Raw genomic sequence first — 13,209 nt, 5'->3', positions numbered from 1 at the left:
TTTGCACGACAGCCAGCGATAACGCTGGAATATTCGACGGCATATGTTTAAATGCCGACGCGCTTCACCGCTTGTCAGTTGATCGACGGACGACGCCCTATGCAAGCAGCGTAGGACTCGGCGCCGTCCTTGTGCAGCGGACGGGTGGACTGGAAACGGTTATCAGTTATGCTAGCCGGTCGCTGTCTAAGGCAGAGGCCAACTATTCGACAACAGAAAAGGAGTGCCTCGCCATCATCTGGGCTACGTCAAAGTTTCGCCCCTACCTCTACGGCAGGCCCTTCAAAGTTGTGAGCGACCATCACGCCTTGTGTTGGCTAGCTAACTTGAAGGACCCTTCAGGTCGCCTCGCACGGTGGAGCCTAAGACTTCAAGAGTTTGACATTACCGTCGTGTACAAGTCCGGAAGGAAACACTCCGACGCCGACTGCCTGTCTCGTGCCCCTGTCGACCCACCACCGCCCGACGACCCGGATGACAGCTTCTTGGGAGCCATAAGTGCCGACGACTTCGCCGAACGACAGCGAGCTGACGCGGAACTCAGGGGCCTTGTGGAATACCTCGAGGGCAGGACCACCGTTGTTCCGAAGGTATTCACGCGGGGACTGACGTCGTTTTTCTTGCGCAATGGTGTTCTCCTAACAAAGAACTTCACACCACTTCGAGCCGATTGCCTTCTCGTGGTACCCTCGACATTGCGGCCAGAGGTCCTCCAGGCTCTCCACGACGACCCGACGTCTGGACACCTGGGTGTTTCTCGCACGCTAGCAAGAATACAGGAGAAGTACTACTGGCCGCGCCTTTCCGCCGACGTCACCCGTTACGTAAAGACCTGCCGGGACTGCCAGCGACGCAAGACACCGCCCACTAGGCCAGCCAGACTTCTGCAGCCTATCGAGCCACCTCGACGGCCGTTTCAGCAAATCGGGATGGACTTACTGGGGCCGTTCCCGACGTCCAATGCCGGAAACAAGTGGATCGTCGTGGCAACTGACTACCTCACCCGCTACGCCGAGACAAAGGCCTTGCCCAAAGGCAGTGCCGCCGAGGTAGCCAAGTTCTTCGTGGAGCACATCGTCTTGCGTCATGGCGCCCCAGAGGTCCTAATAACAGACAGAGGTACCGCCTTTACTGCGGACCTAACTCAGGCGATCTTCAAATACAGCGAGACGAGCCACCGCCGCACCACCGCCTACCACCCGCAGACCAATGGCCTCACCGAGCGTCTAAATAAGACCATCGCCGACATGCTGGTCATGTACTACGTCAACGTCGAACACAAGACATGGGACGCCATCCTTCCTTACGTGACTTTCGCGTACAACACGGCCGTGCAAGAAACGACACAGATGACGCCATAGAAGTTGGTCTACGGACGGAGCCCGGCAACGACTCTCGACGCCATGTTACCAAACGTGACCGACGAGGAAAACATCGACGTGACCACCTACCTACAGCGCGCCGAAGAAGCACAACAGCTCGCCCGCCTACGGATCAAGAACCAGCAGACGACTGACAGCCGCCGCTACAACCATCGACGACGCCACATGGAATACGAACCCGGTGACCGTGTATGGGTATGGACGCCAATACGCCGACGGGGACTTAGTGAGAAGCTTCTTCGACGATACTTCGGACCGTACAGGGTACTTCGACGCCTCGGCGCACTCGACTACGAGTTTGTCCCGGACGGCATAACGAACTCTCAGCGGCGCCGTGCGCGACCTCAAGTCGTCCATGTCGTGCGCCTGAAGCCATATTACGCGCGTTAGTGAATCTAAGGACTGTACTTTTGCTTATTGTTTATTGAACTTTCTTGCTTCATTCTTGTTAATTATTGTTGCATGTATCGGCCACCCCACCTACCCGTGTCCTGTTTTAAGCATCGGGACGATGCTTTTTCAGAGGGGAGCATTGCCACGTGCGTTTCTTTATCACTTTTGCTATATTCGGTTTTTGGCCACAAAGACTGTCGGCAACGCTCAGCGCGAACCGCGCCTCATTGTTCGAGAACCTTCGCGATCATTGTAGATCGTTTCGTTAAGATTGCGCGCAAGACGCGCGCACTCGAGGTTATTCTAGAAATTGCACGACAGCCAGCGATAACGCTGGAATATTCGACGGCACATGTTTAAAGGCCGACGCGCTTCACCGCTTGTCAGATGATCGACGGACGACGCCCTGTGCGCCGCTATTATTGTACAGCGTGTATTGCTGTAGCTCTAGTTCTCATTTTCCAACCACAAGTTCGGCCAAATAAACAGTTTTATCCTGCAAATGCCGACTGCTGTCTTCGTCGACGTCACGACCACGTGACAATACGTGCGGTGACTCTCGGTCTTGACGACGTCACCGGCCAGATCGATGGCCGTTCCCTAAGCCTCCGTAACGGTGGAGCAGCGAATGGATGCACTGCTGGTTTCGCGCAAGCCGATGATTGACCGCCGTGGGTATACGCCCAATCTGATTAGCGCTGTGGAGCACTGCATCTACATATGTTGCGTTTGTCCTTTTAGAATTCTCTTTTCGAAGAGCAGAGGCTCTTCGGAAAGAGGATGTTCCCTTGTTAGTAACGGTTAACGAGGCAGATCGAAGTGCGCCCTGACCTATCGTCGCTGTGTGATTGGTAAGGGCGCACTTATCCATAGCTTCGGTGGCTGCAGTTGAAAGTAGCGAGCATGTCGAGATTAGCTCAATGAATGACGTTGTCAATATCGCCTTTGGTGTCAAGGACCAGGTAGATGCGAGAACTTTGTAGGGGTACTGTGGATGCCTTCCGCTTTTATTCAGAGCAAACTATTCTGTGTTGATAAGCGAGCGCGGAAGTCAACTTTATAATGTCAAGCTTTGGGTTGGTTGGTATCGTATAATGAAAACGAAGCAGTGCGGCTTCTTCAGACGGGGATAAATCGAAAGGGATCGACACGGACAACCGCTGACCTTCGACGGAAGCTTTATCGCACACGAACGGTATATATGCTGCGGGAAATATGTAATTATCAAAGCGAAAATTCAAGCGTGACAAAACCTGCTGGCACGATTGCACGTGCTCACAGATTCCACAGGTGGGCAGTGTGGTGCGAGTTTTGATTCAAGAAGTATTCCTTGATGGCGGAGCCTTTCGTCGGTTACAGCACGATTTCAAGGTCGCTTCGAGGCAGCGATAGCAGTTCTCATCGCAGCCGGCGCGACGCCTTAGGGACCTTTCTCGTCGGAGACGCTCCCGCTACTACGGTGGCTGTCGTGATGAGTAGAGGCCGGATTTTTAGGCACTAAAAAAGCGCGTTTTAGGCGCCAAAAATAGGAACGCAGAACACCGTTTTAGGCCTCCAAAATCTGAAGTATAGGCAAAATAAATATTTACATAAATTCATAGAATTTCAATGAAAGACGTGCGTGACTTGTATCTACGATAGAAAAGAAAAAAATATTGTTTATGATCAGAATCAGAATTTTATTGATAAAAATACAGAAATATTACAAGTGTTTATTATAAATAAGGAGGTCCCAATGTCGAAGTCTGTATCGGGACCTCCTCACAAAGGTGCGAATGGTTGAACCGATAGCACAGAACACGGTCTTTCCTTTTATTGCCTAGCATGGTGAGGGGGCACGCCACCGCAACGACAGTGGTCACGAAAATGCCCTTCTTAATGCAGGTTTTCGTCCTGTTGTTCGCACCGTTGCTCCGCCTTGGCTTCCTGGGTAACCACCCGTTCTTGGACTATTGCCAAAGCGCGTCCGTCACGATTCAGTCGCTGGCCTGGAATGCCTCTTCCCAAGAAACCCCGAGGATGCCGTTTCCGTCGGCCGCTCGCTTCTGCGTCTGGCAACATCGGGCTACTACAAGTGAGGGGCGTCAACATCGCCTACAAATAGCGGCACCAGACTCGAGCGCCTTGGGGCACGCCACCGCAACGACAGTGGTCACGAAAATGCCCTTCTTAATGCAGGTTTTCGTCCTGTTGTTCGCACCGTTGCTCCGCCTTGGCTTCCTGGGTAACCACCCGTTCTTGGACTATTGCCAAAGCGCGTCCGTCACGATTCAGTCGCTGGCCTGGAATGCCTCTTCCCAAGAAACCCCGAGGATGCCGTTTCCGTCGGCCGCTCGCTTCTGCGTCTGGCAACATCGGGCTACTACAAGTGAGGGGCGTCAACATCGCCTACAAATAGCGGCACCAGACTCGAGCGCCTTGGGGCACGCCACCGCAACGACAGTGGTCACGAAAATGCCCTTCTTAATGCAGGTTTTCGTCCTGTTGTTCGCACCGTTGCTCCGCCTTGGCTTCCTGGGTAACCACCCGTTCTTGGACTATTGCCAAAGCGCGTCCGTCACGATTCAGTCGCTGGCCTGGAATGCCTCTTCCCAAGAAACCCCGAGGATGCCGTTTCCGTCGGCCGCTCGCTTCTGCGTCTGGCAACATCGGGCTACTACAAGTGAGGGGCGTCAACATCGCCTACAAATAGCGGCACCAGACTCGAGCGCCTTGGGGCACGCCACCGCAACGACAGTGGTCACGAAAATGCCCTTCTTAATGCAGGTCAGTTACCTTCCAAACGCGGCCTGCGTGCGTTCTGGAAATCGCTGTCTTCTTGCGGTGTCGTGCCCCACTTGTGTTATTGGTACATGTAGGTTACTGTGTGAAATGTTGTGGTCTCTTTGTAACAATGCTCAGGCGGTAAATATGCTCCTATTGATGTCGGGTGACGTTGAACTAAACCCAGGACCTGTTTCACCACCGTCAATGGAAACCATTGCAAATGCAATATCCCGCATAGAAGCATCTCAAACCTCGGTCCTGACAGAACTTTCACTAATACGAACATCCCAGTCTAGCATTGAGGCGCTCGTGACCACCCTTTCGACTCGTGTTGACACCCTAGAAAAAATTGTGCAGTCGACTCAGTCAAACGAAACAGGTCTAAAGGCAGACGTGAAGGACAGTTTTGCCAAACTTTCTGCTGAAATCAGGGTTCTTACAGATAAGTGTGATGATGCTGAAAATCGCCTACGTCGTTCTAACCTGCTTTTCTGTGGTATCCCAGACACAAAAGGCGAGTCTTGGATTCAGTCCCAGGCAAAAGTGATAAAATTTTGCTCTGAAAATCTCGGTATCTCCATACCGGAAGACGACTTGGAGCGTGCACATCGGCTTGGTCGATACCAGCAAAACAAAAGTAGACCTATCATAGTAAAATATGCAAGATTTAAAGATAAATCGAAAATTCTTGCAGTTGCGTCCAAGCTCAAGGGCACGACTTTTTCAATTCGCGAAGACTATTCAGCTAGAGTTCGACAGGCACGAAGGAAACTGTATGACCATGGCATGCTGAGCGGCAAACCCTTCAAGCTGCGCTTTGACAAGTTACTACTTGAAAACAAGCAATTCTCGTACCATGCAGAATCTGATAGCGTTGTTGAATTGCAGTCGTAGCAGTCATTTCTACATCTCAGGCATGCGCGTCGCCCACTTCCCCCCCAACCTTGCCTCGCCCCTATGAATGATCCCGTTTGTCAATGTATGGCAGTCTTAATCGCTAATGTGCGTAGCTACCTGCCTAAGAAAGACGCTGTTGAATCCCTTCTGAATGACAACAACACTGACGTTGCAATATTTACGGAATCTTGGCTTCAGCCGCACATTGCTGACCACGAGCTATTACAAGACGGCCAAGCGTACGCTGTTCACCGGCTTGACAGGGTGGGGCGGAGGGGGGGCGGAATATTGATTTTTGTTAAAGAAAGTGTTCCTTCTTATGTCATCAAAATGAACTGTCAACACGAAATTTTCTGTGTGAACATTTCACTAGCTTCGAAAATGACTGTGATTATTGCTTGTTACCGCGCTCCTAATTGTGATGCCTCCTTCATTTATGAACTAAATACAGTTCTAGTACATCTTTACTCTCGTTTTCCTTTTGCTAATTTCATGCTCTGTGGTGACTTTAATTTTCCAGATATTAACTGGACAAATTTTGAGTCAGAAAACCGCCAGTCCAAAGATTTTCTTGAAATGACCCTGACGTTCAACTTTACTCAGATGGTTAATACACCAACCCGTGGGGCAAATATCTTAGACCTCGTACTTGTTTCCAACCCTGATATAGTTAAATCGCTATCATCCGTTGAAGGTCTAAGTGACCACAATTTAGTGCTATTTAACCTATGCATCCCACGTCCTGTACGACAGCGCTCAATAAAACACATCAGGGATTACAACAAAGCCAATTTCCCAAAAATTAACTCAGAATTAAGTGAGTTCCTTGATTACTTCCGTCGGTCTGCTTCACTTCGTTCAGTAGACGATAATTGGCTATTATTTAAGAATAAGTTAACATCGCTTGTAGAGTTACATGTACCCCTTGTACGCATTCGCGGTGACCTGGGAAAACCCTGGTTTTCGAACACACTAAAGAGGCTGTTAGAGAAAAAAAAGCGTCTTTTCCGCGACGCGAAACGATCGGTAACTTCCTCAAAGTGGGAAAAGTACTTTACGAGTCTGCGTCAATATACTTCTGCTTTGAGACAATCCAAAAAGAAGTTCTTCCACCACGACTTACAGGCCATTATGCGTATCAACCCTAAGAAATTCTGGAAAATCCTCACACCTAGTAAAAGCTCCAATAACATTTCTTTGAGTTACCCTGATGGTTCCAATGTGCCAATTGATAAGCGATCAGATGTAATCAACTCGTACTTTTCATCTGTTTTCACTAATGAACCCACGCTAAACGACTTTGATCCGCCCAACCTTCCTCTTTCCGATATGCCTCCTATAATCATTACTTCTCAAGGAATTTTGAAGCTCATTGAAAAAATGAAGATTTCTAGTGCCCCAGGACATGATGGTATTACAGCCAAAATACTAAAAGGCACAAAAGTGTTCTCTAGTTCTATATTAGAAATAATTTTCACGCAGTCAATCACTGACAGTTCACTTCCGACGGACTGGAAAATTAATAAAGTAGTACCTGTATACAAGTCTGGCAGCCGCTCGGATCCCTCCAACTATCGTCCCATTTCGCTTACAAGCATTGCCTGCAAACTCCTAGAACATATAATATACTCACAAATAGCATGTCATCTAGGTAATCATTCCTTCTTTTTCCCCAATCAGCATGGTTTTCGGCCTAACCTATCATGTGATACTCAGCTCTTTGAATTTGTTACTGAGCTTCACTTAAACTTAGACTCATGCTTTCAAACTGACGTCATTTATCTTGATTTTGCGAAAGCTTTTGACTGTGTCCCCCACCAGCGACTTCTGGCCAAGCTCTCATGCCTACAGCTGGACCCCCTAGCGTTGTCATGGATCCGATGCTTCCTGACCAATCGTCTCCAATACACGGTTGTCGGTAATCACTGTTCAGCCACTACTAACGTGATTTCTGGAGTACCACAGGGATCCGTCCTTGGTCCTCTGCTCTTTCTCATCTTCATAAACGACCTTCCTAATGGCATTTCATCTTCTATTCGACTTTTTGCAGATGACTGCGTTCTTTATCGTCGCATCGCACACCGAACTGACCATGAAATCATTCAAAGCGACTTACATCAAATCGAATCCTGGTGTTCCAATTCATTAATGAAACTCAATATTTCGAAATGTAAAGTTATGCAGATATCCCGTAAGCGCTCCAACAGTAATTACACGTACTCCTTAAACTCGATAGCTTTGTCCCTCGTCGAATCTTATCGTTATCTTGGTGTTACAATAAACAAAAAATTGACATGGTCCGATCACATCACAAAATTAGCAGCCGACACTACTAAGTCACTTGGTTACATCAGACGTTCCCTTTCCTTGTGTCCCTCACCCACGCGAAAACTGGCTTATGAAACATTTATACGAAGTAAGCTTGAATATGCCTCAGCTATTTGGAGCCCTCATCAAGCATACCTCATTAACACTTTAGAATCTATACAGCACCGTGCGGCCAGATTCATCTCTTCTAGGTACGGTCGCGATGAAAGCATCAGTGCCATAAAGTCATCATTGGGACTCGAGTCATTGTCGTTCCGTCGGAAGATTGCAAGGCTGTGCTTGTTCCATCGGCTTTACTATAACTTCCCACATCTTCACGGTAAACTCTTTATCCCGCCAACCCGTACATCTCGTCGCCTTTTTAACTCGTGCAGCGTCCAGCGTTTGCACGGTTCTACGTCTTCTTTTAATCAATATTTTTTGCCAACAGCCATTGCAGAATGGAACATTTTGCCAGACTGTGTTGTCGTTGAGCGAAACCCTATTGTGTTTAAGCAGTTGCTCACTGATCATCTTACGCTGTAAAATTCATTTACACTGTTCTTTCTTTTCGCCTTTATATGCCTCGTTCAAATTGTAACCTTTTTTTTTTTTTTTCTTTTGCTTCTAAATAAGTCTGCATTTCTCTGTGTTATGTTTCAGTATTGTGATCCGATACGTTTGTAACTCCTTATGTAACCTCCCCCCCCCCTTATGTAATACCCCGAGAGGGGCCTTTAAGGGAAAAATAAATGATGATGATGATGAAGTGTCCACCGTCGAATAAACACATTCCTCTGTCTTTTTTTTTTTCGGCATGGGCAACATAGGAGCAGGTATCCAGAACGCCAAAAGACCAGAAGAGAGGGATGTCTCGTATTGGCCAGGTATAATCGCGGAGGGTGAATTTCTCTTCTGCCGGTTAACACATCAGGTGAACACCTGATCGTGAGCCGGGCGCTCACGATCAGGTCTGCCAAGAATTGCAGCGCTAGGTGCAGCCGAAAGAGGGGTAATTTCTAAATCAACGCCGCTTGCCCTTCATCTCATGCCCCAACATGGAGCGGGTGACGTGCAACAAGGGATGGTCCTGCGTAGTTGTGTGTTCCCTAACGTCGCTCCTCTACGTAGACATTAGTGCTCTGACATAGCTCACAGAAGCACGTGGAACTGCGAGGATTATCCGAGGTGACATGTGCATTTTGTGCAATCTGCTCAAGCTGATCTATTAAATCACAGAAACAGAACCCGTGCGCGTTTTCATTTTTCTTCTTTTACTTCGAATCGCAGCGGGATGCGAGACTAATCTGCCTCCAATTCGCACGCGTTCCTGTTCTCGCCGTGCCCGCGTCGTTCCGGCGCCAGCCCTGACAACGCTTGGCGCGCGTTTCGGTCATTGTCCCTCACAACAGTTCCAGCGGTGCGACGCCGTGTATCGCGGTATGAATAAACGATCCGTGCCAGCCTCTCCAAACGTGCGCGCGATTAGGGATCCATCCCACAGAAACAGGCAGTGCACAACACCGGTCGCGTGGACAACCTGGCTCAGGCACGTCATGCGCACGTGACCTTGAGTACGCATGACGTGTTCATGCTTCTGCGTCATCTGATGCTCCAGCTCCGAGTTGCTCCGATACCGAAGAGGGCAGGGAAGGAGTTTGCATTGCGAAGGCTACAAGGGAGAGCGGCAAGGCTTTCAAGCTTGTTTCCTCGCATCATGGTCTCGCGGTTCGTAAAGAACCAATTTAAAACATTATTGTGGTACAACGCTCTTCATTGGACACGTAACTTCCAGTGTCTAACTAGAATTTCTCATGTGACATGGTGAAGGGCCCTATAAGCATAGCCGTGCGCAGGGTTCCCCATCAGGGGGGCGAAGGTTCATCGTCGCGCCCCCCCTCCTACTAAGTCAATGTACGAGGCAGATTTCGCCCCCCCTCTTAGGTGACAAGGGGGGTCAATGTATGGGGCAGATTTTGCGCCCCCCCTCTGAGGTGATTCGGGGGGGGGCGCCAACCCTGCCAACCCCCCCCCCCCTGTGCGCACGCCTATACCTATATGAAGTAAATTACGAACAAAAGAAAAGCCGCGTGCACATCACATTTCTTTCTTTTAATGTGCACTCTCCTTTCCCCTGACGGCACTCCACGTTTTCGCATTCGTTCTCCGCCTTCCCGCGGCTGCACAGCGAGACCTCCTGTTCCCTGTCCACCGCCAAACCGAGGCCTTCAAGAGGTTATTCAATTCTTGGGGACACTGGACTGAACGACCGGCTGTAGAAGTCGCCCGCCGCGTCCTCGGTCATGGACGCAACTCTCGTCATCTTCTTATCTCCTCTTCCCATCTTTATGTCCCTGTCCCCATTCCTCTGCAGACGCTGAGACATGTTCCAATTTAAGGCTGCAGAGATAGCGTCTTTTCTTTTCCTCAACACCTCCTCTTCGTCGTCCTCCAACCGCTCGCGTCATGTCGACGCAGCGGCGTAAGGTGGCCCATGGCACTGCTGCTAGCGGTTGTTTTTCGGAAGTTGGTTGAACTAGTGGTTAGGTTGAACCACATAGAGTTACGAAAGGTCAATGTTGCCTGGTAACATGAATGACATTCTCAAACTGCCCTTGAAAGCGAAATTTGATGTTAAATAGCGTTCATATAGGCACCGATTCTGAAAATAGGCATTTATAGGCAGCTATAGGAATTAAAGCAAAAACACCAAAAATAGGCATTTATATAGGCACTATAAAACACTATAAAAGCCCTTCTTAACCTATAATTCATGCTCATATATCAAAGTCGCACGATAGGAACGCAAGGAACAAAATAGGCATGTGTCTGAAATCTGGTCTCTAGTGATGAGAGAGCTTTGTCCAGTTTAAACGTTCCCGGTGGCATTGGGGGCCACAGCATCGCCGACCTGCTGCTGCGTTCTTGCGTGCTCGCGTAGTCGTCGGTTTTGTTTCTATATTAGTGACGAGACAACGCCTATTTCCACTTGACACCCGGGTCATCTGCGCCTCCCAATGTTCCCAAGGTCGCCCTCATTGCTTGTCGACGTATGTCTGTCGAGGTCAACGGGGTCGTCCGGGAGGGAGGAGTAGAATAGATCATCATCCGTCTAAGAGTCCGTATCACGCTCCGTGCACGTATTCGTTGAGGGGGGGGGGGGGGCAGGGGTAATCGATCGTAGGCTTGAGAAGCCCGCCGCGTGAAGTGTCAACTCGCCACTAGTCGAGGCGAGCCATGTCTGCCATTAGGCTTTGTAGGCCAGCGCTCGCTTCGTCACGCCACAAGTATATAAGAGGTGAAACATGTCCAAGCGACTACAAAGTTGGCTCCGGGTGGCCCCTCTAATAATCGCTTGCAAGTCCGACACGCTATCGGCGACGTGAAGGGGGTGGCCTGGGTTATCATTCACGAGAAGTGCAGAACCGACGTGGCACACACCCACTTGGCGCCGCGGTGGCGCCTCTGTCATCCTAAAAAAATTACAGAACGTTCGATCATTTCAAGTATTTTGCTACTTTCTTTACTCTCCTGGACACTTTCGAAAAGCTTAGGTATGGTTTAACCGTCCTAAGCACTCTCGTGTTTTTCTGCTCTCTCTGATACTCTTGAAAACGGTGGAGAGCCTTTAAACTCCCAATGTGAAGAAAGTAAAGTGGACGAAAAGATAACTTGCCGCCGGCAGGGACCCAATCTGCGACCTTTGAATAACGCGTCCGATGCTCTACCACTGAGCTACGGCGGCGACCATCCCCCCGTCCACTTTATGGGGTATATATGTGTACTTAAACCGAGGAGTGTTAGTCAGCGCCGATCGCAGCCGTGGCGGCGAGCGTGGAACCCTCTTTTTCTGCCTGTTGGCGTCACGTACAACGTCATCTTTTTTACGAACTGGCAGCTGACCAATAATTCCTCGCATACCACCTGAAAACATCAAGTCTGCCAGAACGAGACCCTCGCTATCAGGGTGTCGGAACGAAATGTTTTTCGTTTTAGTTTTAGTTTCGTTCTACCGCAAAAGGTTCCGTTCCGTTTCGGTTCCGGAACGAATAAAAAATGTTCCATAATGGTTCGTAACGGTTTTTATTTGTATGTAAAATTTTGAAGTTAAAGTAATCATAAAAAAGTGAGGCTCGCCAATGGATACTTTCAGTTTGAACAGCGCTCCTGTTGCAAAGGCGGCCAAAGCAGTGAAGGAAACTAGAGTGCTTCAAGTGTCGAGCTGTGGCACTTGATAGTTCGCGCTCATCGTCTGTTTCTTCGTTTAGCGGCGTCCCTTGAGCTCGAGTGACTCTCGTACGCTCCGCAACATGAGCGCGGACACCACGATGAAAGCGTGAACTATCCCTCTTCCCCTCAGCACGAGAAAAACGCGCGAGCAGACAGCGGAAGCGCAAGGTTCTCCCTGCGCTAATATAAGAAGAAGCGAGCGAGCTCGCCGACGACTTTTAAATCCGCCCGTCGCTCTCCTAGCGCAATCTCGCTGGTAATGGAGAAACGCTTATAAGCGCCTAGCGTCTCTGAGTCCGTCTAGCGGTAAAGGGTGTGTATATAAGGCTCGCCGTTAGCTACGTGGAGGATCTGCGCTTTGTGGCGTAGTGGTTTGCGTCACTCGCTGCGAAGCAAGAGGTCCCTGGTTCGCTTCCGCGATTCGGAAGCGTTTTTCTAAATTATTTTTCTTTGGGGCTTTTATGTATATATACATACTTATACATATACGGTGCATGACGGCGGCGACGGCAAAATTTAGCCGAGACTGTCCATATAATTGCTATCCCAATAAAAACTTTGGATTTGTGGTATAGTTGGTTGCGCTCCTCTTAAGAAAGTGGGACAGGGGTCACACACGTACTTCCCACGTTCTTCAGAGGAGCGGAAGTAACTGTACCACGAATTCCTACCAACTAGCACAAACCAGTACCCTTCGAAGTCATAGCATTTATTTTCTCAGAAGTTTATTTACGAATTTTTTAGAGGGTTCAATGCTTTGTGCCAACGGAGTGAGCACAATCTCAGGAGCAGCATGTGATTGATGTGGTAGACCGCTGTTCTGATAAAAATTCCCGCCAGGTCCCCGTAAAAAGAACCCTGAATAATGTGCGAAGCAGCCATTAGTCGACTTAGATTTCTGTAAATGTTTAATTTTCTTCATCACTGTTCATGGTCCTTCTATTCGAGGTTCCCCTGATGTTGTTACTCGTCATATATGACTTTAAGCTCAGGGAAACGGTTCCCCTGATGTTGTTACTTTAAGCTCAGTGAAACGTTTTCCCTTGAGTATAACAGCCTTGTGGTCGCAGCTTGAACATTGCAGCTTGAAGATTGAGAATGCGATGTTAATGCGCCCGTTTCGCTTCGGCTTCGCGAGCCCACCGCTCCGGATCGGCTGGGGCACTGGCTACGCCGACGCGATCGCCGGGGAGGCAGGCCTCGTTCATAAGCTGGTTCGCATCTAAGGGTACCT

The 13,209-nt window shown here is 49.3% G+C and overlaps 1 protein-coding gene across 2 annotated transcripts; it reads left to right on the top strand.

Annotated features, from left to right (window-relative positions):
* Positions 1–3,720: 3,720 nt before the first annotated feature.
* Positions 3,721–5,905, top strand: LOC125760039 (uncharacterized). 2 transcript variants are annotated; one of them, XM_049419630.1, is made up of 2 exons: positions 3,721–3,849; positions 4,248–5,905. In XM_049419630.1, exons 1-2 carry the CDS (start codon positions 3,769–3,771, stop codon positions 5,433–5,435), a joined length of 1,269 nt encoding a protein of 422 aa, XP_049275587.1. In that variant the 5' UTR covers positions 3,721–3,768; the 3' UTR covers positions 5,436–5,905. The 2 variants fall into 2 exon arrangements, with proteins under 2 accessions (XP_049275587.1, XP_049275586.1); XM_049419629.1 differs by having other exon boundaries at positions 3,954–5,905.
* The last annotated feature ends 7,304 nt before the right edge of the window (positions 5,906–13,209 follow it).

The sequence above is a fragment of the Rhipicephalus sanguineus genome, chromosome 10 (genome assembly GCF_013339695.2).
Source record: "Rhipicephalus sanguineus isolate Rsan-2018 chromosome 10, BIME_Rsan_1.4, whole genome shotgun sequence".
Classification (NCBI taxonomy): Eukaryota; Metazoa; Arthropoda; class Arachnida; order Ixodida; family Ixodidae; genus Rhipicephalus; species Rhipicephalus sanguineus.
The sequence above is the reverse complement of the archived record's forward strand: the minus strand, read 5'-3'. Positions and strand labels throughout refer to the sequence as shown.

What these genes read in the sequence shown, in the direction of transcription:
- LOC125760039 (XM_049419629.1), top strand. Translation starts at nt 3,769, where the DNA reads ATGCCTCTTCCCAAGAAACCCCGAGGATGCCGTTTCCGTCGGCCGCTC. An exon ending in GCAACATCGGGCTACTACAA is followed by an intron (nt 3,850 to 3,953) that starts GTGAGGGGCGTC and finishes TTCTTAATGCAG; the next exon opens with GTTTTCGTCCTGTTGTTCGC.